Source organism: Lepisma saccharinum, chromosome 1 (assembly GCF_977018435.1).
Source record: "Lepisma saccharinum chromosome 1, izLepSacc3.1, whole genome shotgun sequence".
NCBI classification, from domain to species: Eukaryota; Metazoa; Arthropoda; class Insecta; order Zygentoma; family Lepismatidae; genus Lepisma; species Lepisma saccharinum.
The window spans coordinates 222,568,425-222,595,788 of record NC_139229.1 but is presented as its reverse complement, the minus strand read 5'-3'; the positions used below and the strand labels follow the sequence as shown (position 1 = coordinate 222,595,788).

The 27,364-nt window shown below is 38.1% G+C and overlaps 1 protein-coding gene across 1 annotated transcript in view; it reads left to right on the top strand.

Annotated features, from left to right (window-relative positions):
* Nucleotides 1-1,792: 1,792 nt before the first annotated feature.
* The window catches only part of LOC145992024 (uncharacterized), a 28,702-nt gene continuing 3,130 nt past the window's right edge, over nt 1,793-27,364 (top strand). The window contains exon 1 of the mRNA XM_083128050.1: nt 1,793-2,179. Coding sequence (XP_082984176.1) covers nt 1,827-2,179 — 353 coding nt within the window. The 5' untranslated portion in view covers nt 1,793-1,826. The remainder of the gene's footprint in view (nt 2,180-27,364) is intronic.

The window sequence follows — 27,364 nt, the reverse complement described above, 5'->3', positions numbered from 1 at the left end:
AAAAAATTATTATTTTTCATTGCATTAATGCACTGGTGGCGTTCTAACTGTTCACTCCCTAAACCCGTATACACTGGTAGGGAACTGCAACGGCAGATAACAACATGCCAACGTGTTATACCGCGACAATTGGACCACAACACTCCTCCTCAAGCAGTATTATTATTTCCTCTCTGTGGTCGGCGAAAGTCGGTTGCCTTTCTTCTACATTTACAAACGATGCCAGCTTCCACAACAATAACAAGTACATGTACTGCCACTAGACGATAAGCTGTGCGGCTTTTTCTTTTGCTATGAACCAGGGCTGGCGCCTCCCTGAGCGGTGGCCGTAAATGCCGCTCCATTTCGACCCCCCGCCATTACGCAGCAACGGGAAATTTAAAATCAATATATTCCTAAGTAAAACATCAAAATATAAAATAAATAATGAGACTTCTTATGCTATTTCAATACTATTAAGCGCAAAAGAATATCTCGCTCGACCACAGTTTTCAATAGGCTTATTTTTTTCTTCTCTTCAAATTTTGCCACCTTGGCCGGTGGCACGGTTTGCCCTCCCCTTCTGCCGGCCCCGCTATGAACTTGGTCACCCATCATAGCATGGCAATTTTAACACAGAAAACAATATGCATCGCATTAAGCAGCAAAAATGACAGCCTCCTCTTCCTCCACCTAAATCCCATCTTTCGCAGCAAACGTCGCAAACTCTCTTGACTTCCCACAAAATGTATGTCCGCCTGTAATTTGACATGCAATTTTTTCAATGCCGGCACTTCATTTTCACGCAGAGCGTAGTCGTATATGCGCCTATGGATAACGTTTTCATCGAAAGCGTCCACTGACGATTTGGTCGCTGGTCTTTGTCGTTCTTTCCCGGGAGTGTGGAATGATGTGGAGGGGCCTTCTGACATCTCAAGAGATTGTCTTTCGTTCATGATAGCCCTGATTGTTCGTTCAGGAACTCCAGTCGCAGCCGCTGTTCTCTTGCCAAAATGCTGTATTGGGATGCTAACACCTTCACTGGCTTCCTCCTTCATGAACTTGTGCACGTTGCTTAGGAATTGCCCGAGCTTGGCTATGCAAGGTTTTTGATTTCAACTTTGACAGAACTGGAGGCATTATGGAATTTAACGTTCATTAACAAACACACACTTTCACATACACACACGCAATACACGCACACAACGTCAAACCGGTAAAATACTTAGTATAAAATAAAAATATGGTGCTTCCAAACCAACAAAACTCACCGTCATTTTACCCATTTTACCTGCCTTTCCCCTTCGTGACAGAAATAATGCTTCATTATTACAGTTGGCAACACTAGCTAGCCAATGAACATGCACTGCATAAAAGAAGCAACCACTACGCCGTGCAATATTGCCACATTACCGTCCCTGCCGAACGGTGTGAACCGCGAGCTGGAGCGCTATTCAATTGTTTTCGATGATGTTTGCGCGAGTGTGTCCCGGAATGGAATGACAATATGGCAACAATAGCGAAGGTTTTCGAGCAGGGTAGAACACGTGATAATACTAAGAGAGAGGGAGACGAAATGAAAATTGGTATCTACGCAACGGCAAATTTATGTGTGTTGTACTCTACAACTTTTTAAATCCAAATATGACTGTCAATCATCTGTGTATTTATTTTTCTTTCTAGATTGATAACACCTAATTAGGAGAGCAAAGCTTGGTTTTGAGTCATCTGTGAAATTCAGAAATATATGACCTTCTCATGTTTAACAGCATGTGATGATGACATCAGACAGCAAAGAGAGTGTTCTATCAACATTTCAGACCCTTAAAAGTTTCAATTGCAATGCTATGGGATTCAATGAATTTTCTTCATCAAATATAATTTATCAAAGCAACATTGATGATCTTTGTATTGGAAATTGTAAGGAAGTGTGTTCTGATGCAGTTCAAGACTCAAAAGCAACAGATTGTCATACAAATATTCAGTCACAATTTATTCAGGGGAAAATACCATGCAAATTTGAGGAAGGCAACGATGTCATACCAGTGGCAATTAAATCAGAAAATGTTGCTGAAGCACAACCCGTAAGTTTGAAAGATATCACAAGGTACATCAAAAAAGAAGATATTGACATTAAGAATGAAAGCTTGCTCAACAGTAACTGGGTCAAAGTGGATGACAACAATCTTACAAAAATAAGGTAAGCTGAAATCTTTATTCTGTATACATAAACCATGCAAACAAGATTATTAATAGGTCTAATTTCGGCATGAGTTTACAATACTGGACCACTCTCCAATTTCGCATACTCACTAATTGAGACCTCCTAATCATGAATCTTCATCTAATAATTGGCGGTCAAGCATGGAAATTGTAAAATAACGTGTAGAAGTTGTAGAATAACCTTGTTAAATACCACGATGATTCTCCATACAAAGCAATTGAGAACCATGTTTCTTTCTCAATTTGCTACAACCTTTCTTGTCGTACAACAGTTTTCCTACCTTGTGTTCTGACATCAGACGAGGAATGCCTACGAGGTTAGGTTAGGTACAGTCATGTTCAAAAAATCTGTCGCATGGATTTTTTCTAAGTCCAACGTCTTACGAAATTATGTTGGTAGCTCTGAAACAAGGAAGTGTTGTGAAATATACGATCCTCCAATCAGAGTGAAGTTCGATTCGTAGGAGCAGGAGGCGTGACTCACGGTCTTGTCCACAGGAAGTTCAACCAATGCAGCATTTCCAAATATGAGATAACGTCCCCATTGGTTAAATATTGTTTCAATAATGCGAATCGGCAGAAAGATTGCGCAAAAGTTTACTTTGTCGTTTTAATTGCCTTTAATCGTTTCAAATTAGTATTAAATTGTCCCAATTATAGTGCACGAGCTTAATATAATGTATTCATGCATGTGTTTGACAATCATAGCTATATCACTCATTAGAACAATTTTCACATTGTTTTCACTACGTGAGATGACATTTCATTTACATTTACGATAAACTAGTGGTTTGGGTGTAATAACAGTTTTCATTAATTAATTTAGAGATGCATTTTTATTTGTTGAGTTAATGATTAGGTTAATTCGTTATTTCTCGCGAAAAGAGGGAACCACAGCTGAAGGAAAATACACAACTTGTATTATTGAGGTCAAGAGTTCGTTTTAACATACTTTTTGCACACATAGGCTAATCACGACTCGGGATACATTTAAATTGGAATCTGAAACATTATGCGACCTGACTGGAACTCGGAAAAGGACACACTGATTACAAGACGTCGATACATTACCACTTGGTCTGGCGAACGCCAATAATAATGAGGGGTTGTGGGAGTGGGAGAGGGGTGACGGAAAGTAGAAAATAAATAGTATTTTTGGGGTTACTTAATGTTATATTTATACACATACAAACCAAAGAAAATATTTATTTTGATACATGTGTGTGGGGGTGGGGAAGGGGGAAAAGAGAGGGACAGAAAGATATTGGGAGAGATGGGACGAAGAGGTGATTGTGGAAAATGTTTCATTTGACGTTCAGTAATAAAAACAATCAAATCAATGATGATTATCTTATAAATACCATATTTAATGTAAATTTGTTTTAAAAATGGGGCGTGGAGCTGTTTGTTTTACGCAGTGCAGGATAACAAGTGGAGACACATAGTGGTTCGTATCTCACTTTAAACTGTAGGTCCAGGCCCCATTAGCTTATCTGTGTATAACGTGGATTTAGAATTCAGTAGCAAATAACGTCGCTCTAGTATTTTGGATTTTAGATGCATGGAGACCACCAAAATTTCCAATTCTTATAATAAGAAACATGTCCTCATATCCATTTTGAAAGAGAGAGAGAGTTAATTGTATAATCTTTCGTTGTTAGTTTCAAAGAAGACTAATTCAAATAGTAACAATGGGAACGTATAAAGCTTAAGAAAAGTTCTTGCCACCGTGGGGTTTTGAACCTACGACCATTAGAGTGACAGCCCAGTGCGATAACAACTACCCCACGAGTTCATTCCTTCTTACGGAATGATTATGAGTTAAGACCAATTCGTTCAATATGCATTAGAAATGTAATCCCCACCCGCCTCTTTATAAACAACACACCCAAACGTTCCTTTGTAGCAAATGAAATAAAGGTGGTATGAATGTCACAAAACATTTAAGCAAAATCTACTATATTTACGACGCAATCGTTTTACATGGAGAGGGTACAACTTCGAAAATTGAGGTTGTTACGTGGCTTCTTGTAGTGGTAGGGTAGATATTCGTATCACAAGGTTACAGCGTGCACTAGCCAGTAATTTCCGAGAAAAAAACTTCAATTTTTTTTATGATGGTAAATTGGTTCGGTGATAGGCTATCAGTATTACACGCCGAAGATTATAGGTTTGACTTCTGTTCGATTACACCTATTATTATTATATATAGCAACTAAGTATTGTATTTAATTAATAATTTAAAGAAATAAAAATGTTATATATATATTTTAAAAAATAACACTCCTTTCTAATGATTTTTCAATGTTATTTTTGAAAATAATTTTTCAGAATATGTTTTTGAATTTATCATCATTTTACTAGAATTGGCATAAAAATTATCCATATGTCATATTCGACGAAATGTCATGTACAGCGAAAGTTATACATTTTTATTTTAGGGAAAATTATCAAGGAACAAAACAAATAAATACTATTGACATCCTTTTGTGAATAGTATTTATTTTACATTATTTTTTGTTCACCATGCATAGTTGTATTCTTGTAAAAAGCATGAAAAACAATATATTCTCTCCATTTCGCAAAGCAAATAATATAAGAATTTTCGTAATGAGTAAAATGCAATAAATACTATTTCGGTTTAATAAAAAATAAAAATCGCATAGTTAACCGAACGGTGAATCAAACACAGAATTTTACAACCCATAAAATGCCTTGTAGCCTTTGCAATGAAGTGATGTAGATTCAAGTAATAAAATTTCATGCAAAATCGTTATAAGATTGTTCAAATATACGAGGGTGGTTCAATAATTATTGTCCCTGACATATAAGCAGTATTATTTTTCCACAAAGTCCCCCTTCACAGTAATGCACTTCTTCCACCTATGCTGTAAAGCCACTATGCCAGCTTCAAAGAATGTCTGTAGCTGAGCCGTGAGCCATTCTTCCGCAGCGTCCATAACAGCAGCATTTGAGGGAAAATGCGTCCCCTTGAGGTGCTCCTTCAACTTCGGGAACAAATGAAAGTCACTAGGGGCGAGGTCGGGTGAGTAGGGAGGGTGTTCCAACACATGGAAACCAGCAGCATGGATTGCGGCACCAGTAACATGGCTTCTGTGTGCTGGAGCATTATCGTGGTGAAACAGCACTTTTCGCCGCAACATCCCACGCCGTTTCTCCTTGATTGCTTCGCGTAACTTAGGGATTAGGGCTGCATAATAGTCCCCAGTAACAGTGTGTCCTACCAGGTAGTCAATAAGGAGCACACCCTTCGCATCCCAAAAAATTGTGGCCATAACCTTGCGTGCTGATGCTTGAACCCTGAATTTGCGGGGGGGAGGTGAATTGCTGTGCCGCCACTCCATACTCTGTCGTTTGGACTCGGGATCATAGTGGTGGAGCCATGTCTCATCCACTGTCACAAATCTATCACAGAACTGCTTCAGGTCTGCCCCCATCAGCTCCAAACCAGCCCTTGAACATTGAACTCTGTCTTTCTGTTGTTCACGGGATAACATTTTGGGGACCCATCGCGCTGCCACCTTTCTGAATCCCAAGTGTTCATGCACAATGGTTTCCACTGAGCCTACAGAGATGTGCATGATGTCTGCTAACTGTTGCACCGTGATTCTTCTGTCAGCCATAATCATGTCATGCACAGCATCAATGTTTTCTGGGGTGGATGCTGTTGTTGGAGGACCAGCACCAGGGGCCTGTTGACAGCTTTCCCTGCCACAACGGAAATCGCGGCACCAGTTTTTTACCACCTGGTAGGTAGGAGCCCCATCACCCAACACACTGACCATGTCCTCATGAATCTCCTTTGGGCTTAGCCCCTTTTTCTGGAGGTACTTGATGACAGCTCGTTGTTCTTTTTTCTCCATTTTTCAAACTAAGTGCCACCTCTCACACATAAAACGAGAAAAACAAATTTACTATAGCACCTACGGTTCTGAAATTTTGCATATAGGCATCTAAGACATTAGGCTACAATATATCCATCATTCATTGCAATTCATATCCTTTAAGTATGCCGGGGACAATAATTATTGAATCGCCCTCGTATTAAACCAATGTGTCCCTAAGTTATTATACTGTCAGCCATTTGGCACATCTCCTTACAAAATCTCAACACATCACCATTCACTAGTTAATCGAATTGAATATTGATTCACTTCACAGTTCAATGTGCAACAATAATTTCGACTCATATCACGTGAGATGTAAACTCAATTCAATTCTCTCATTGTATGTAACTTGTATGTTGAGCTCATGTAGAAATTTCAATTATGAGCTCTAAGATAAATTTGTCGCTACAACTCTTGCGTCTCGCTGCCAGACACTCTACGTTCCTGTTTGCTCCAGGTCGCTTCTACATTTCATTATCATTGTTTTTACCTCTGTTTCATTCTCATCGTCGTTATAAACCTACGTAATTTCTACTGTTTACAGTAGACAGAATCTACTGTTATCAATTGTATTACTCTACTGTGTCTCTAGGAAATCTACTCAAAATCAATGATTTCCTACTGAACACTTTCAGTAGGCCTAATGTGTAATTTCAGTTGAGGAACTACAAGTGAAATATTCTCTTCAGTACTACATGTAATATTGCATGTAGTGTGTTTGAATTTGAATTTGAGTTCAAAATTTTGGGTGCGTCAGCACTTAGGCTATTTTGCACCTGTCACTTTATACGGGGTCCAGGCCCTTACCAGAACTAAAATAACATAACTGTAATGTCGTGTTGTAACTAACATATTAAAATATTCTGAATTCGGTTAAAAGCTGAGGCTGTAAAGAGGCACTCAGCACCCACAAGGACCAAACACAGGACAACACAGAAACTGAAGTCCAGAGTCTAGAGAACAGTTCAGGACGTTCTATGTGGAAGCAACAATTGGGTGTACATACTTCTTGGAAGGTCATCCCTTACACCCTTGCAGTGTGTTTAGCTGTAAATATAACTTTTTATTCCTCCTCACAAACAATTTGTTTTTATATCTATAATATTTAAAATTTAAACCAACCTCACTTCCATGTACTACACCCTGAACTGCATTTTGCAGATTAACGAGGCTCTGGTGACTGGACCTACTGTTAGTATAATCTTTGTAGGACTGCGTGTGTGTTGTCCTTGTTTCTGCTGACTGTCTGTCGCTTTACAGGCTCAGCTTTTAACCCAGGTAAGGATATTTTAGTTTTCAGACACGGTTTTATTTTTGTCATGATAAGGGGCTTGACCCCGTATAGCGTGACGGGTGTAAAATACCCTAAGTTTTCAGGCACACAAATTGTAATTCAAATTTAAAAAAATCTTAACATACATGTTTCAAAACACCTATTGATCTACTGAAACCAGTACAGTAGAGAAACTGCAAGTGAAATTAATTTATTCAGTATAGTGTATAATATGTTAAGTTTAATATTTTGGCTGTAAATATTAATTTCATACCCCCTTATTATTTTTTGTATTTATATGTCTTTGAAAATCTGAACACAGTAGATGTTTCAAAACACCTATTTATCTACTGAAAACAGTAGACAAAAGTTTCATTGGAGTAAGTAGGAAAGAGTCATGAAATAATACCCAAAGAAGTCAACCATTATGAATTAATGTTACATACTTTTTTTTATTTCATTTTCCAAAACCTAGGAGCTCGAAATAATACATGGCATGCGATTTGCTAGACAGTCTGCTTTTCAGTGACTGATTCGTCGTGCCCAGTCGGGGATTACTTCCGTTCAAGGTAAAAGGGGAAGGGGAAGAAATCCACCACAGTACCATGACGTATGAAGTAACATGTTCACAGGCATCCAATACAACTGATAAGGGTTCACCTGACCTTGGAAGTGTGGGAAACACGTTTCACGCTGGTTTCCAGAATGCTGTGGCTAAATCTGGAACTAACGGTGGAATAAGAAATAGTTTGTAACATTTAACAATGACATTTCGCATTTACAAAATATGAGATATGTAGACTTTGATTTATTTATTATAGTAGACGGTAGAGAATTACTTACCACGAAAGTCAACTTCTAAATTCCAGACATCAAAATCTACTCTAGGTTGTAAAATACATTTGTGATAGACAGCAGATAGGTTAATAAGGTTTACAAGATTGCTAACGACTCTTAAGACAAACGTTCAACGAATTTTATTGAGTGAGAAAATGGGAAATTGTTAAAAATAGCGGCCGAGTTGAGTGAAGATCGAAGGTTCGAATCTCTTATAGAACCGGCTATTTTTTGACACTAATTTTAGGTGCGTAATATATTTAATGTATTGTCGACATTTATAAGAAACAAAATATGAAAACTCTCCTCCTCCGTAGCAGTGCGGTCTAAGACTCTGCTTTGGACTCCGACTGCAGCGGAACGGCATGGATTCGAGTCGTCCTGAGTTCTCGGCCTGTTATCTGTATATGACCGGTGGCAACCCACCATCTTGAGGAAATTGGGGAGCTACGAGTGACTGGTGTAACCTGGTTTCAGATATCTTCTATAACGGCTGAGGGTTCGACGTGCTGACCAACGTCACCTCGTTGCCAGTTGAAGATAACTCTAGGTAGGATTGTGGAAGGGAGACTGACAGTCGGGAGATAGCCCATGGCCCTTCGAGGTTTTAAAATATGAAAACTATTCATTCCGTAAATCTAATTTCTCGTCATTGTCACGTGAGATTTCTTTTCAGTATGACTCCTGCAATACTAATTAGTTCCTAAGTAGGATAATGAGATGGACAGAGAGATATTAAATTATGAGTTCACTGTTTAAAAAATAAGCATTAACACATTTTTATATTCACATACCTCTTTACAAATTCCTGAGCACGTCACTACAAATGAACCAATCTAGCACACACTAGAGCCTTGGGTTATCGATACCTATAGGGTATCCTACAATTACAGTCAAACCACAACCTCAATTCTCGAAGCTGTAGCCTTTCCATGTAAAACGATTGCGTCATAAATATAGTAGATTTTGCTTAAATGTTTTGTGACATTCATACCACATTTATTTCATTTCTACAAAGGAGCGTTTGGGTGTGTTGTTTATAAAGAGGCGGGTGGAGATTACATTTCTAATGCATATTGAACGAATTGGTCTTAACTCATAATCATGCCGTAAGAAGGAACGAACTCGTGGGGTAGTTGTTATCGCACTGGGCTGTCACTCTAATGGTCGTAGGTTCAAATCCGCACGGTGGCAAAAACTTTTCTTAAGCTTTATACGTTCCCATTGTTACTATTTGAATTAGTCTTCTTTGAAACTAACAACGAAAGATTATACAATTAACTCTCTCCCTTTCAAAATGGATATAAGGACATGTTTCTTATTATAAGAATTGGAAATTTTAGTGGTCTCAACGCATCTAAAATCCAAAATACTAGAGCGACGTTATTTGCTACTGAATTCTAAATCCACGTTATACACAGATAAGCTAATGGGGCCTGGACCTACAGTTTAAAGTGAGATACGAACCACTATGTGTCTCCACTTGTTATCCTGCACTGCGTAAAACAAACAGCTCCACGCCCCATTTTTAAAACAAATTTACATTAAATATGGTATTTATAAGATAATCACCATTGATTTGATTGTTTTTATTACTGAACGTCAAATGAAACATTTTCCACAATCACCTCTTCGTCCCATCTCTCCCAATATCTTTCTGTCCCTCTCTTTTCCCCCTTCCCAACCCCCACACACATGTATCAAAATAAATATTTTCTTTGGTTTGTATGTGTATAAATATAACATTAAGTAACCCCAAAAATACTATTTATTTTCTACTTTCCGTCACCCCTCTCCCACTCCCACAACCCCTCATTATTATTGGCGTTCGCCAGACCAAGTGGTAATGTATCGACGTCTTGTAATCAGTGTGTCCTTTTCCGAGTTCCAGTCAGGTCGCATAATGTTTCAGATTCCAATTTAAATGTATCCCGAGTCGTGATTAGCCTATGTGTGCAAAAAGTATGTTAAAACGAACTCTTGACCTCAATAATACAAGTTGTGTATTTTCCTTCAGCTGTGGTTCCCTCTTTTCGCGAGAAATAACGAATTAACCTAATCATTAACTCAACAAATAAAAATGCATCTCTAAATTAATTAATGAAAACTGTTATTACACCCAAACCACTAGTTTATCGTAAATGTAAATGAAATGTCATCTCACGTAGTGAAAACAATGTGAAAATTGTTCTAATGAGTGATATAGCTATGATTGTCAAACACATGCATGAATACATTATATTAAGCTCGTGCACTATAATTGGGACAATTTAATACTAATTTGAAACGATTAAAGGCAATTAAAACGACAAAGTAAACTTTTGCGCAATCTTTCTGCCGATTCGCATTATTGAAACAATATTTAACCAATGGGGACGTTATCTCATATTTGGAAATGCTGCATTGGTTGAACTTCCTGTGGACAAGACCGTGAGTCACGCCTCCTGCTCCTACGAATCGAACTTCACTCTGATTGGAGGATCGTATATTTCACAACACTTCCTTGTTTCAGAGCTACCAACATAATTTCGTAAGACGTTGGACTTAGAAAAAATCCATGCGACAGATTTTTTGAACATGACTGTACCATTAGCATAAATACAACGAAACATTATTATTTGTGCTAAGAGAACTAAACACACTAAAATTGAAAAGCTTTCTGCCTTGATGTCAGAACACAAGGTTGGTGAAGTATTGTGCGACAAGAAAGGTCTAGCGAATTGCGAAAGAATTCGTTACGCTGTCTCCAGCGTTGCCACACTGTTGCATTCTCAGTTACATTGTCTTCAGCATGGAAGAATGGCGGGACACACATGCCAGACGAGGAATGTCTACGAGGTTGGGTTAGGCCTGTTAGGTTAGGTTCCATTAGCATAAATACTATGAAAAATTATTATGTAGTTTGATTAGGTAAGGTTGGCAATGGTGTATTGCACGCTGATTTCTTCATGTTGGGAAAATGGCATCTTCCGTAGAGCTGCTATTGTTACGGTAGGGTTACATTACGTTAGGAAAACATAGTTTATTTTGTTTTCTCTACATTTCCATACTTGACCGCCAATTATTACATGCAGATTCGTGATTAGGAGGTCTCAATTAGTGAATAGGCGAAATTTCATAGAAATTGGAGAGTGGAGTGGTCCGGTATTGTAAACTCATTCCCTAATTTCTCCCTAAATAATATTGTGTTTTTGACAATGATATCTTGCTTCCATACACATACAGAGTGAGTCAAAAGTCACAAGACAGCCTTTTATTTCAGAAATGGAATGGAAAATGAAATATCTTGGTACCTCAGTAACATATTAATTCATTTAGGACAAAAAGCTGTTTTTTTTATAGTTAGAAAATCAGTGTAAAATAGACTAAGCTTAAATTTAGCCCTAATTCCAATAATAACAATAATAGTTGCTGTATGTTGTTGTATGATCTGTAAGTCACAGAAAACAATATTTTCGTCATAAAATATTGCTGCAATTTCACCATTCGAATTACATTAACTCTTTCCAGAAATCCCCGCTGTGAGTGCCCTTGGATGTGGTACAAAAGTTATTAACACAAGAAGTTGAAACGACTACCTCCAAAGAGCCATGTGATGTGCAGCTATTTAATGTGTTAGTGCTCCTCGTGAGCTTTGTCTAGCTGTTGTCAACCCATACGAGATCATCTGTAGAAATGTTGTTAAAGGCCTTCAGGTTGCTTTGCTGCAAGTGGTCTTTGCCACAGATTTTAACATCATACTAGAATTTTAGACAGGGTTGTTAAAGGGTCAGGAATTTTAAATAAAATCAATTCCGGTCCAGGAGAGAAAATCAGGAAGCATAAAGGGACTGTGGACAGTAAAGAACTTATTTTATCTGTAAAGTATTTCAATTCAGTCCAGGAAATGTTTTTCCAGATGAATTTAAATACGGTCCAGGATCCTTTTTCTCCGGATCAGCTTAAATAGGGTCCAAGTTCTGTATTGAAATGAATCAATACGCAACATGGACAAAATGTATATTGTGCGAGAAAAAAAGGTTGCAGTCCTGTTGCAGAACCCAATAGAACACATTAGAATGTATTGGTTCCTAGATCTCTAACAATTCTAAGGTTATTAAAGGTCCAGGGATTGTAAATAAATTCAATTCCCATCCAGGAGATAAAATCAGCAAGTGTAAATGGGTTATAGGCCTTAAAGGACCTTTTTATGATGAAAGTATTTCAATTTGGTCCAGGAACCTTGTTTCCGGATGAATTTAAGTAAGGTCTAGGAACCTTGTTTCTATGAAACAATACACAGCTTGAACCAAATTTAAATTGTGTGAGAAAGAAGGTTCTGGTCCTGCAGCGGAACCCATTAGAATTTATGCTTTACTGGATTTAACAACCCTGCTTTTAGATGCTCCAGTGGCATGAGGTTGGATGATGAATATGGGTCCAATGCATCCATAGGCCTCTAACACAGTTTCTCCAGATGTTCTCATATGGGCGCATAATGACTGGACAAAGTGCTTCTTGCATTCTCAGCACAAGGGGCACATTATGTGGAGGTAATTTTGATTACGTATGTGAGGTTTGGTGCCTCTGCGTTGCTAATTTGGATGATTTCAAATTAATTTCGAAGGCCCACTGCCTTCATTAACTGAGGACAGGCCCATACCAGGGGAGGGGCCAGGGGTGCCATCCGCCCCCCCCCCCTCGAGCCATGAAAATGTTAAAATTGAACCTATAAAGAGCCAAGAAAATAATATTGACAATTTTCAAACTTGTAAAAATTTCAATTTTGTTCTTGCATAAATGAATGTATTTGTTGTGCAGAGAGGCAGTCTACAGAAGTCTGCAGTTTGCGATATTGGGTACTTTTAGTTTTATAACCATTGATGCAAGGCTACCAGCAGTGGCGGCGATTGGAGGGCATGGAGAGCAGTTGCCCCTCTGCCCACTATTTCCACTTTTGCTCCTGCACTATGGCCTCTTAATGCTAAGCCTAGTCTACCCAGACCCAGTGGAGGCACATAGTGGTTTGGATCCCACTTTAAACTGTAGGTCCAGTCCCAATTAGTCTGTCTGTGCATAAAGGTGGACCTAAAGCAAAAACTCAAACTCAAACTTGTCTACTAAGAAAAAGTAAATTTTCCTTGACCCCCCAGTCTTGGCACCCAGTTGCTGCTACTGGCTACCAGGTGAAAATGTCTCTCTCTCTCTTTTTTGGATCGTAGCGGGCTATGGGTTAACTCACATTTAGAACTCTTTATTGTAATAATAATTGCTAATGTGTATAATTTAATTTATAAATATATTATTTTCTAAACATAAAATTATCGTGGCTGTTCAATGGTTCTTGTATAAGAAAATGAAGGAAATTTGAAAATATTATTAATTTGCGAAACTCAGAACTATCCGAATACTTATGACAAGTATCGCCGACTGGGTGCCAAAACTGGGAAATGGGAGGGGGCAAGGACAGTTATTTTCTCTTGGTAGACAAGCATTAACATGCCATGGACGGGGGTAACTACTCCCAGGTCCCTCAAATAGCTGCCACTGTATATGTATATATATATATTATGGCTGGGACCGATTAATCGGTACTCTATCAGTATCGGCCGATGTAGGCATATCAGTGTATCGGTTTATCGGTAAAATTACCGATTATTTTACTGATCCAATATATAGATAAATATCTGATAATTTAGTGCAAAATTCTGTCATTTTGTTGTAATTTTTATGGATAATCTCCATGCCATACTTTCTAAAAAAGTAAATGTCTTATATGCAATTTCTTTTTCACTGCAGTCACCTTGAAACACACATTTTTTAAGGTCGTCAATGAACCATTCAGGTTCTTCATGGACCATTTCTAATCCTCTTCCGTAGCCGAGCGAGTTAAGGCGTTCACTTGTCTTGAGATCGTTCCCTGCGGGACGGCGTAGGTTCGAATCCGGCTCTGGTCGGAATTTATTCGGCCTACATATGGGGCCGGTGGCAACCCACCATCGTGAGGAAATTGGGAAGCTCCGAGTGAGTGAGCGTAACCCGATCGAGAAGACCTGCAACGGCTGGGGGCTCGTCGGGCTGATCCCCAATACTGGTCTAAGATCTCCACGCTACAACAGGTGACGGAGGAACAGTGTGGGAGGGAGACCAGCAGTCGGTAGGTAAGCCAAGGCCCTCACGGGCTGTAGAGCTATGGGTTATTAATAAACCATTCAGGTTCTTCACGGACCATTTCTAATTTTATATCTGATCGGTAGAATATCTGTTATCGGCATCGGTACTTTATCGGTATCGGCGCATCCCTAATATATATACACCCCCACCCCCACACACAGGTAAACATGGATCTCCCCCTCCCTCAAAAAAATCTTGGGTACTGGCCTGACTGAGGATATGACATCTGAGTGTAGATTGTAATGCATCACTGCTTTGTTTGTTTCCAGGTGGCGGTAGGTCAAGTTTTTCCTGTCTGGTTGTGCTGGTGCATGCTTCTTGGTTTGCATCCTTTGCTGTGCTTTCAGCTGGCAGTTTTTTTTAATTTATGTCGTCTGACAGCATTGCAGGGTGTTGGCCTTCTCCATTGTGCTGCTTGGTGCAATGTGGTTCATGTTTCTTGGATGGGTGGAAGGGGGACAGTATGGGATTTTTTGAAGAATGTGGTGCCACATTGAATGTGCTTGTCCAATAACTAGGTTTAGTTCTGGATACTGTTAGATGATGGCATAGGTTTCTCTGATGGTGTTTTCTATGAGGGAGCTGGTTGGGTGAAGTATTGATGCAGAGGAGATGGTGTGGTTTGTGGTATGGAGGTGCTGGAAAAGGCCTAATCTTTTTTTTTTTTTGGCATGTTTTTTTTCCCCTCTATCCATTCTTGAACCGTATGGATGGTTCTGCTGGTATAGCTGTTGTGGGATTGGCATTTAGATTTTAGACACCAGTGGATGCACGTTTGGGTAGGTACTATGTTTTGAATTTGGGTAGGGCTCTTCCGATTTGATACATAGACTTGTGAGCAAGTTTGATGTTGAGGTGTTTAAGACCTTTGGATAAAATTTGCATGATGTGGTGGGGTGATATGGGTTTGGTTTCTTGGTGGAGTTATCTCTGCATCGTGGTGTCTTAACTGGGTTTCTGCTTTTTCGCACCACATTGATAGCTGATGCTGGGTGTATCCATTGCTTAATCTTATCTAGATGATACATGCTATCTAGGGATGGACAATATAATAAATTTGATATCGCGTTATGTTGTCAAGGAACACAGATGAAAAGATATTTTTTCTGTATCGTGATATCAGCGATATATCATCTCCATGATATATATCACCAAATATCATGATGATATATTGTCGATGCAATATACATGTATATTGCCAAAATATCGTGAAGATATATCATCTAGTTGCTATTGCCTGCACGATATTTTTGAATATGGCAATTTATTATCTCATCTTGGAGGTCATCCTCCAGGCAGCTTTGTGTGAACGCTTTTCTATAGAACTTAATCAATGCTCCAGCTTTCTTTGGGAGGGGGTGGTTGTTGGACTTTGCATGGATGTACTAGGTGCCTGAACCTGACACATAGATGTGATGAATTTGTCTTGATGTTACCAGATGCTGAGTTCGAGGAGGTTGATTTGGCCATTTTCCTCCTCCTCTATGGTGAATTTTTCCACTGGGGTGTGTAGGAGGCAGCTTACATCTTTGTCCTGTTTGTAAATGACTAGGATGTAATTTTTCTGCTATGTAGCACAATATTTGTCAAGGGTGCAGAGAGGTTTTCGCTAGATTTTCTGTTTGATAGAAGAAAATGTCTTGAAACTGGAAATAGTTGTATGTGAGGCAGGCATAGAGTTTGCAAATGTCTTCAGTTTTGATGAGTTTTTCATTGTCCATTCATTAAACATTGCCTCTGCAAGGTGAAAGTTGCAATGTGGCTGTCAAGCACAGGGCCAGAGCGAGTTGAAACACACACCTGTCGCGCTTTCCACCTCTCCCTTCCAGCTCCACCTATGTACCATTTCGAACAAAGACGGTTGGTGGATTCCGCTGGTGGAACAGTGCTCTAGGCGACATCTGCTGCAAATTCGGACATGGCCTCTGTTTCATTATTGCATACTTTTATCATATTAACAAGCTTCTAAGGTATTCCAAATTCGATAATAGATTACATAATTTATCTCTTTTAACCAAATCGTATGGGCCTCCCTGATGGCGCAGTGGTAGCATCGTCGCCTTGTAATCAAGGGATCCCGGGTTCGATACCCGATGGAGGCACTAGTGGTTCCAATCCCACTTTAAACTGTAGGTCCAGTCCCGATTAGCCTTTCTGTGCATAAAGTGGACTTAAAACACCAAATCAAACAATTAACCAAATCATATGCTTTTTTAAAGTCAATGAATAGTTGGACATTTTCATTGTGTTCCACTTTTTCTCATATGTCTGATGTGAATTATTTAATCTATAATAGATCTGTAACGTTTAAATCCACATTGATAATCACCTATAATTTCATTAGCGTATGGGGTTAGTCTTGTTAAAAGAATATTAGATAATATTTTATATGATGTTGAGAAGAGAGAAATTCCACGGTAATTATTGCAGTTCATTTTATCACCTTTTTAAAACACCAGAACAATGATTGATTCTTTCCACTGTTGAGGGAGTTCTTCTTTATTCCATATTAAACAAATTAATTTATGAAATTGACATACTAACAAATTCCCACCATATTTAACCCTAGAAAGCTAACGTATATGAAAAGTTTTGTTAAAACTAACGTATTGCAAAATTTACGAGGGGGTTAAAAAAAAAAATATGACAACCAATAGGTTTTTTAAAAAATTGAATTTTAATGAACATGACTTGTTAGAATAAACCTTGACAAACATTTCAGTTACAAAAAAACTGATTGGAAGTTCATCAGTGCAGTGCACACAGCATTTTCCCCTATGCTCCCCACATATAGGCTTGTTGCCGGTGGACAAATTCCGCAGATTGTGAGTGGCGAGAGACCTGTGGGGGAGAACTGAGATTTTTTCCACCTGTTCAAACTGCTCCGGCGCCCACCCAGCGTTGTATCAAGCAGGTACCTGGAGTAAACTTTGGGGGCTAAAGGTAGCCAGGAGCGTTGTGCTGAATCACATCACCTCCACCTTTGGCCGTGATCAAGAAAGTGTGGGGCCCTAACTCCACACCCCCTAGATGCCTTCATGGCTTGGTGCTAAGCACAGGGGAGCACTTTACTTTTACATTTACTTCCTCAAAAAGCTATTCCAATATACCAAACTCATACATAGACCATGTGACCTACAATTGAAAATAATAGTTTAAAAGCACAAGAGAAGTATTAAGTTTTGGTATATTTGGCAGAAAAATGTTCTAAAACAAAAATACGAATTTTGGGAAACTTAACACTAACAAGTCAAGAAAAGATGGAGCCATAATATATCTGTATCTGTCACGTGAGATTGATTGATTTAAAATTTTTGGATGTGTTGCCACTTACGGTCATTATGCACCCTTCAGTAAATACGGGGAAAATTCCATTATCTAAGATACTTACCTTAAAATGAAAAAAAGAAGGGGGTATGGAAAATAACTTTCCAAAAATAAGTTTGAAGATATCAAACTCTCACGAAGAGGCGTAGGCCATGTGACTTACAATTTGAAACTGTAGTTTAACTCTTTTGCTGCGGGAAGCGACGTGAGTTGCTTTGGTTCAATATGTGTAACTTACGGAAAGCGACTGCAGTCGATTTGAAATATTCTCGTCGCTGCTGGTGTCGAGTGAAGTCGCCCCGTAACGATAGCATTACTGGTTGATGCTTCCATCTAGCGGCTTTCTTTTCAATTAGTTTTCAAGGACAAATCGTGCTTCCTTTCTGAACAAATGGACTTCGTGTACTGCCGTGTGTATGTAAACAAGAATGGCAGCATGTAAGGTTTTGAAACTCTCAGATTACAAAGCCCCCCCCCCCGATAACCCGTGAACCCCCCCTGGAGACCAATTCTAGTTACGGGCCTGGTTTTAGGTAAGTTTGTAATTAACAGAGCTTTTGGACATTATTTTGGACTGTGAATTTAGTGGATCAGATTTACAATTTTTTAAAATTCTGAAAAATCCTCAAAAAAACTATGCAGCGAAGGCCACATTAGCTTGAAAAAGTCAGCAGTGAAAGAGTTAAAAACACCATGAAGGTATAATTTCAGGTATTTTCCGGAAAATGCGCTAAAATGGAAATGTGAATTTTGGGAAAAATAACACTGAAAAGTAAAATATAAAAAATAAAAAAATAAACCAATTTGAAAAAATATAACAAAAAATCAAGGTCCCTACCGATTAGGCATAAATAAAACAAGAATATCAGTAGTAATTTATTGCATTACTAACAGTCCTAACATCCTAACCTAATTTTCGGCATAATCACCACTGTTGTTCTGGCATTTGTCGTAGCATGGCACTAAATTTTGTATGCCCATGGTATATGTGTCTGACAGCAAAGACTGGAACTATCTCTACTGCAGTTTAGCTGTCAAATCCTTGTCCTGCCAGAAACCTCTTCAGTTGAACAAAGAGATGAGAGTCGGTATATGCAAGGACAGAGCTGTACAGGGGGTGGTCCAAGATCTCTCACCTGAAGTGATGCAAAGGGCCCCGTGTGTACTCAGCTGTATGGGCTTGTGCACATTTGATTGGCCTTCCGTGAATTGTCTGCACCATCGTCTGACTATGCTATCACTCACGGCGTCCGGCCTGCACACTTCACAAGATTGCTGGTGGCTCTGTGCCAAATTCTGAGCATGCAAAAATCTGATTACTACACGTAGGTTACATCACAGTCGGTGGGAGACTGTATGAGAGCTGCAATCTTTAACCTAGAACTGTCCTAAAACGGCTGCATTGCGACTGTACCAGATTACATGGAGCTTTTTTCAAGATGCCCCTCATATATGAACTTTCAGAAGCTGTTATTAACAGTGTGTTCATGTTTTAATATTTGGTTAGCTAAATCAGGTACCTATACAATGCAATTCTATAAATTTCTTACGTTAAATTTCAAATACCTACATACCCTTTTCGTCAGCAATAATGGTATAACTGCATGTTATCAGTTTCACAGTACTTCACTTGGATATACTGTACTGAAGGAGAAATCCCATTGATAATGTAAGGAAATATGACACTTTTGTTTGTACGATTCAATTATTTCACTTATATGCAAGAGTTAAGTTGTTTGCTTTACAGAGAAGAGAGAAGTAGCTTTATGCATCGAAAAATGAGTCCGTGCTCATGGTTCTTCCAAGCAGAGGGTTCCAAACCTCAGTGGAAATATCAACATATAATACCGAGAATGGATAATGAGACTGATAAATTACAAAATGTATTTCTTAATCAATCACTCTTTACTCTAATCTCATTTAGTGTTAACTTTAAAAATAATCAAGTATTTTATTTTAAACTTATTGCATATGATAAAATTCTGTAATCCTTCCCTAGCTTGTGAATTGTAATAATTTTCCAAATTCACTATTTTGCAGTTTGAATTCAAATAATAGAGAAAAGGGGAATTTAGTCAATTTCATAGAAGATAATAGTGGTACTTAACAAATCCATACTTGAATCTGTATGAGTTTATTATTTCCATTTGGAAAAACATCGATTTAGTTTAGTTTCAGGAAAAATGCAAATTTTGTCCTGAAAAATCTGGAAAAGTAAGGGAATTTCATTTCTGTTTATTTGTAGCCACCCTGACTTAGTGAATTTGAAGCTAAGAATGCTTTTTTGGTTGCTGGTTTAAAACATGGCATTTTGTCAGTAAAACAGTTAACAGAAAATAATAAGGAAATTGTATTTAACAACAAGGGTTGTTGTATTTATGATGAGTATGGGAACAAATTGATTCAGGCTGAAAAGCAAGGTAGATTATATGTTGTAAACACATTAAGTCAGGTTGTAAAATGTAATATGTCAACACAAAGAATGCATAATGAATCATTAGATTTGTGGCATCAGCATTTTATGCATGTAGGGAAGCATCAAATTCTAAAAATGGCAAAGTCAGAAACTGTGTTAGAGCTTAATTGTAAGTTAGATAAGCCAACGCCATTCAATAATTGCCTAATAGGAAAGTCAACCCGGCAACCATTTTTTAGTAGTTATGACACAAAAAGGGAAACTTCAATACTCGAACATGTGCATTCCGATCTCATGGGATCTTTTGATGTGAAAAGTTTAGGTGGTGCTCTATATGTATTATGCATAATAGATGATGCAAGTAGGTATACATATGTTTACTTTTTGAAACCCAAAAATGATGTGTTTAGGACATTTAAGGATTGGAAAGTGGAAGTTGAAAAATAAAGTGGAAAAACTACGTAGAAATTTTCAGCGAGAAATGCAGGATGGCTGAAAATTTCTACGTAGTACATCTCCTGTGTGTGCCTAATCTACAATAAAACTGGAAAAAGTTTGAAAATAATACGAACTGATAATGGGTTGGAATTCTGTTCGAAGAAATGGGATGACTTTTGTAAGGATCATGGAGTAATACATGAAAGAACAATGGTATGAACAATGGGGTGGCTTAATGTATGAATTGAACACTTATAAATCATGTGAGAAGTGCTTTCAGTGATAGTAACATACCAAGGACACTTTGGGCTGAAGTAACATACACAGCAGCGTACATTAGAAATTGAAACAAAAACCCCATATGAACTGTGGACTGGAAAAACACCTAGTGTGAGACATCTTAAAGCCATTGGATGTGAAGTTTTTGTGCACACACCTAAGCAAAAGCGTACTTCAAAATTAAGTACAAGAGCTGAACAGGGTATACTGGTTGGGTATGTAATTCGTGGGCGACGATACCGATACCAAGTTTGGATGCCAAGAGGTAAATTAAATTATAGAGTCTAGAGATTGTGTATTCAAAGAAGATGGTAACAAAGTTGAAGAGCATGACAACTCCCAAGACAAAGGAAATTTAAAGGAAGAAATCATATTTTTCAATGAAGATGACCAAGTAGAATCAGAATATAACTTGGAAAATATGTTCCAAGAAGAAGATGAAATGGGTGAAAAATCTGAAGAAAACTTAACCAGAAAACATCATATGGCACCGAGAAAGAATCCAACTCGGAAAAAACATTGCTGTAATCAGACAATAAATGAACTGTCATACTCAGTCCAAAATGAGTACCTTGAAGATCCTACAACATTTGAAGAGGCAATGAATGGTAATGAAGCTGGACATTGGGTTGAAGCCATGCAAGAAGAGATAGAATCACTAAAGGAACATGATGTTGGGGAATTAGCAGAATTATCACGTGGAGTCACACCTGTTGATTGCAAAGAAAAAGAAAAAGAAAAATGAGAATAATTTGCGCTTCAAAGCATGACTAGTAGCTAAAGGTTTCACACAGAAAAAGGCATAGATTACAATGACATTTATGCTCCTGTAGCAAGTTTCGACACAACTAGATTACTCACTGCAATTGCTGTCGAAAAAGGATGGATACTAGACCAATGTGATGTGAAGAATGCTTATTTACATAGTGAACTGAAGGAGACTATATATATATATATATATATATATATATATATATATATATGTATGTAGTATGTATGTGTGTGTATATATATATATATATATGAAACAACCAGAAGGTTATGTAAAAAAGTGACATAAGAAAGACTGTATTGCAGACTGAAAAAGTCTATATATGGCTTAAAACAAAGTGGAAGATGTTGGAATGAATATTTGGATGAGAGACTAACAAAGAAACGGTTTAATAGAAACAAAGTTGATCCTTGTGTTTACAGTTTAGACTCAAAAATGGGAAGATTGATACTAATAGTACCGGGTGTCCGAGAAGTCTTTGTACGAAAACAAAAATTAACTGTATCCATTATATGCAACATAGACATGAAAAAATGGTACCAAAATGTTCGGAAACTATTCAAGTTTTATTGGCAATAGGAAAGAAATCAATAAATCTCCACGTGAGCACCCTTGGTAGAACGGAGTACATCTAGTCGAAATTCAACTTCTCGCCATGCATTAGCCAACATCACAGGAGGGATTGATGTGATGACTTGGGTTATCCATTGTCGCAGAGTTGCAAGATCGGATACAGGAGTTCTGTAGACATTGTCTTTCACATAACCCCATAGAAAAAAATCTAAAGGGGTTATGTCTGGAGATCGTGCAGGCCACGCTGTCGGTCCATCTCGACCAATCCATTTTCCAGGAAATGTCTGATCAAGGTAGGAACGAACGTCCAGACTCCAATGTGGCGGTGCACCGTCTTGTTGAAAGATAACATCTGGGTGATATTCTAGCAATTGAGGAACAGCAAACAATTGCAACATATCGAGATACACTCCAGATGTTACGGTGTCCTCACAGAAAAAGAATGGTCCGATTATTCTGTCATGCAGCAGCGCGCACCAAACATTCACCTTCGGGCTGCCCATGGTCGACTCCCTCACCTCATGAGGGGGCTCTTTACCCCAGATACGCACGTTTTGTCTATTCACTAAACCACTGACATGAAAGACCGCCTCGTCTGAAAAAGCAACATGTTCCAGATAGCCATTATCAGCGTCAATGCGTGATAACATTTTCACCGCAAAGTTATACCGACATTTGCCGTCATTGGGCAACAAAGCCTGCAGGATTTGCACTTTGTACGCACGAAACAGTAAACGTTTGTGTAACACATCATGAACAGAACTTTTTGGCATCTGTAATTCATGTGAGGCCGTACGCACGGATTTCTTCGGACTGCGCACAAAAGCCATTCTGACATCTTCCACCCTTTCGTCTGAGGTTGATGGTCGGCCACTTCTCGGTCTGTCAGCAACAGATCCTGTGGTCTTGAAATAGTCATACCACGACTTAATGCTCCTACCATCGGGCGGCACCTTTCCGTACGATGTTTGAAACTGTCTCTGCACTGTTTTTTGTGACCTGCTCTCGTGAAACCACAGGACACACTCAGCTTTTTCCTGATTTGTGTACATTTCCGGTTTGCTGGACACTGGCACTGCTACACTACCGCAACGTTACAGAAACCTGAAACAAAAAAAACTTGAATAGTTTCCGAACATTTTGGTACCTTTTTTTCATGTCTATGTTGCATATAGCGGATACAGTTAATTTTTGTTTTCATACAAAGACTTCTCGGACACCCGGTATATGTTGATGATATACTAGCCATATCACAAAATGAAGCAGCGACACAGTGGTTGAAGACATTTTTGGAAACGTGTTTGAAAGTGAAATTCAATAGGCACCCTCTAGTTTGGTCACCTCGATACCAAACCGTAGGCCGAACAAAAAAATCTCCGAACGAACCGAAGTAAAGCAAAAAAAGACCAATATATCCTATAAATGGTACGGCCATACATTAAAATTATTTATATGGTAGTATAAACCATGTTTAAGTGTATTTTACTGTACAAAAACAAACTACTTACCGACAACATGATGTTTTTCTCATTGTCAGGTGTCGTCTACTTTCTTTACCTTCACTCACAAATGCAACTGTTGATAGCTGGTTCATTAAGTATGAAAATGAAATGAAAAACACAAAACACAACGGTATAAACACTGTCACTAATTTGTATGAGACAATAAAAAAAGTAAATGCTGTACAGTATTCCTTTTACTGCGTAGAAAACACGTAGGCCTAAAGTAAAAACCGAACTGTTAAAAGATATTATTGACCTACAAAACTAAAATAAGTCTTAAAAGAAATCAGTAAGGGCGGGCCGAACCAACCAAAGCCGAACTAGAGGGCGCCTACTGTATATGGGATTAGCATCATATTTGCTAGGGGTGAATGAAATTCAATTATCTAGATACGGGTGGGATAACGTTATCACAGAAAGATTATGTTGATCAGCTGGTGAAAAGATTTGAATTACAAGATGCCAAGAATGTTCATACACCAATGGAAAGTCGACCTGAATTTTCAGATGAAGACATACAGGAAGTTGATATCCCTTATCGAGAACTTATTGGTGGGATATTATATCTCAAAGGACCAGACCAGATATAACATTTGCCGTTGGTAAACTAGCACAATATTGTTCCAAATTTAAGAGAAAACATTGGAAGGCAGCGAAAAGAATTCTTCGATATGTGAAGAAAACCAAACATTATGGTATTACATATCAACCTGTAGGAAAACCAATGGTGGCATCCTGCGATGCTGACTACACGAACTGAGAAGAGGATCGCAAGAGCATTGCTGGTTACTTAGTCAATCTTGGAAATGCTCCTATTATTTGGAAAAGCATAAAGCAAACTGCAATTACATTAAGTACCATGGAAGCTGAATATGTAGTATTAGCATCTTGTGCACGTGAAATTACTTGGATGAAGCAAATGCTGAATTCACTTAAATTAGAAGATGCAGATGTGGAACCAACAGTGATCAAAAGTGACAGTCAAGCAGCTATTGCACATACTAAGAACTTTGTGGATAAGTCAAGAATCAAGCACATTGCAATAAAACGTCATTTCATAAGAGAGAAAGTAATGGAAGGAGTTGTGGAAGTGCAATTTGTATCAAGTGATACAAATTGTGTATTGTATCCAGCAGATTTATTTACCAAATCACTATGTCATAATCTGCATGAGAAACAATGTAAGAGTATTATTCATAATGCTGTTTAAAAGGAAATCGACCGAAATGATATTAGATGTTTGTAAGATATCATTTTGAGGGGGGGGGGATTGTAGGAGATATTTGTTTTAGTAAGTTTGTAATGATTGGCAACTATGACCAGGCAGTAGTCTGATTTTTCCTACTGCATGATTCTGTGATACACATACAGATGTATATGGGGGCAAGTACTGCATACATGTACGAGGGTCACTATTTATATTTTGAGCCTTGGCAACACTGATTGAAGTTAGGCGCAATTTGACGTTTGCACGGAATCGTCTGGCATTATTGACCATAACGTACTTCAAATGTTTTGTCAATAGCTTCATTTGTGTTGTTTATGTTGCCTTGGAGATTGCGCGACAACAATAAAATGGAATTAACTCGTGAACATTTTCGTGCGATGATTTTTTACGATTTTTGACGTGGATTATCAAGACAAGAGTGCATCGATCAACTTACTTCCACATTTGGCGATGAAGCCCCATCCTTTGCCACTCTGAAATGCTGGTATAACGAATTTAATCGTGGCCGCCATTCGCTCACCGACGAGATTCGCGAAGGTCGTCCAAAATCAGTTGTTGTTCAAGAAAACATTGATGCTGTGCAAAACCTAATACTGCAAGATCGTCATGTGACATACTGTGAGATTGAGGCAACCATAGGCATTAGTCCCAGCAGCATATATAAAATATTACATGATCATTTAGCTGTGAGAAAGGTATGTTCTCGTTGGATCCCACACAATTTGACAAAAACTCAAAAAGACGCTCGCGTCAATTGGTGCAAACAAATGCTCAATAAATACAATCGTGGTGATTCAAAAGACGTAAATAAGATTGTAACAGGTGACGAATCATGGATATATGCATATGAGCCGGAACGTAAACAGCAGTCGACTGTATGGGTGTTTCAAGATGAACCCAATCCAACAAAAGTTGTTCGTGCTCGAAGCACATCGAAACAAATGGTCGCCTGTTTTTTCGGGAAAACTGGTCATGTGGCAACTGTGCCTTTAGAGGAACGTAGAACGGTCAACTCTGAATGGTACACAACAATTTGTTTGCCAGAGGTCTTCGGTCACATACGGAAAACAAACAAACGCCGTCGGATCATTCTTCATCAAGACAATGCCAGCTGTCACACATCTCGTCTTGATGGGTCATCCGCCGTACAGTCCTGATTTGGCACCCAATGACTTCTTCTTATTCCTGAATGTCAAGAATAAATTGCTTGGACAACGATTTTCATCGGTGGAAGACGCTGTTGATGCATTCAAAAACCATATTATGGAGGTGTCTCAAGAAGATTGGAAAAACTGCTTTGACAAATGGTTCGAACGAATGCAAAAGTGTATTGACCATAAAGGAGAATACTTCGAAAAACAATAAAGCAGTTTTCAATGCCAAATTCCTGTTTTTTCATTGTTAGGCTCAAAACATAAATAGTAACCCTCGAATAGCTTCTTTTTGTAACAATTTTTGTTCTACTGTTTGGAATTTTCGTTTAGTTGTTTAATAAATAATTCAAAAAATATATAACTCAGAAGATTATATTATATGTTTGAGCACTGGTTGCTTGAAATGTACTGAAAACAATGTTGTTTACCACAGCTTTCTAACATTTTTCATAGCCAAGCTATCATAATTATTGCAACTGTCTGCAAAGGGCAAAAATACCCGAAGTGATGAAACAAAAAAAAAATGGATACCATTTGTAAACAAAGTCAAGTTTCAGGAAAATAATGCCTGCTTTGAACTACCCCTGCATATGTGTTAGAACAACAAAAGTATTGAATATTTTAAATGTGGTCAAGCAACCAGTGCTTGAACATTTGGTATAGACTGACCCATATGCATTCTGGACAAAAATTCCGGTCTTAGGACAATTTCTGTGAACTAAAAGTGGATGGATACTTCTCCCACTTATTCAACATTTCTAACATGTGTACTCATATTAGTGGTAATTTGTGAGTGTTTTAGGGCCATTTGTCAAAAATATAGCTATATCAGTGGAAAATTGGTTCATACACCCTATACTGAAATCTGTGATATTTTTACTATGAAAAATATTACCTTTCTGATTTTTTAATATTATGTTTAACATGGATTGATTATGCTGTGTAAGAATTTTCATTGTAAAATATGGGATTCCCTATCAAACAATTACCCAAAGTGGAGTTTTTTTCATCACAACATATTACTTTATTTAATTATTTTTCTACGTTCTGAAAAGGTAATATAGTCATTTTCTGTTAGGACTGTCCTTTTCCTCTCCAACAATACCTAAATCATCAAAATACTGCACATAGTTTCCGAGATATGACATGTTTTGTGTCACATGATGAATTCGTTCGTCCACCCAATTTCTGAAAATCGTTCAAATTTTCAAAAATTTATAACTTATAAAATATTTGTTGGACAAGTCTAATATTGGACCAAGTATCTACCAGTAAAAAAAATATGAAGAAAATCCATGACTA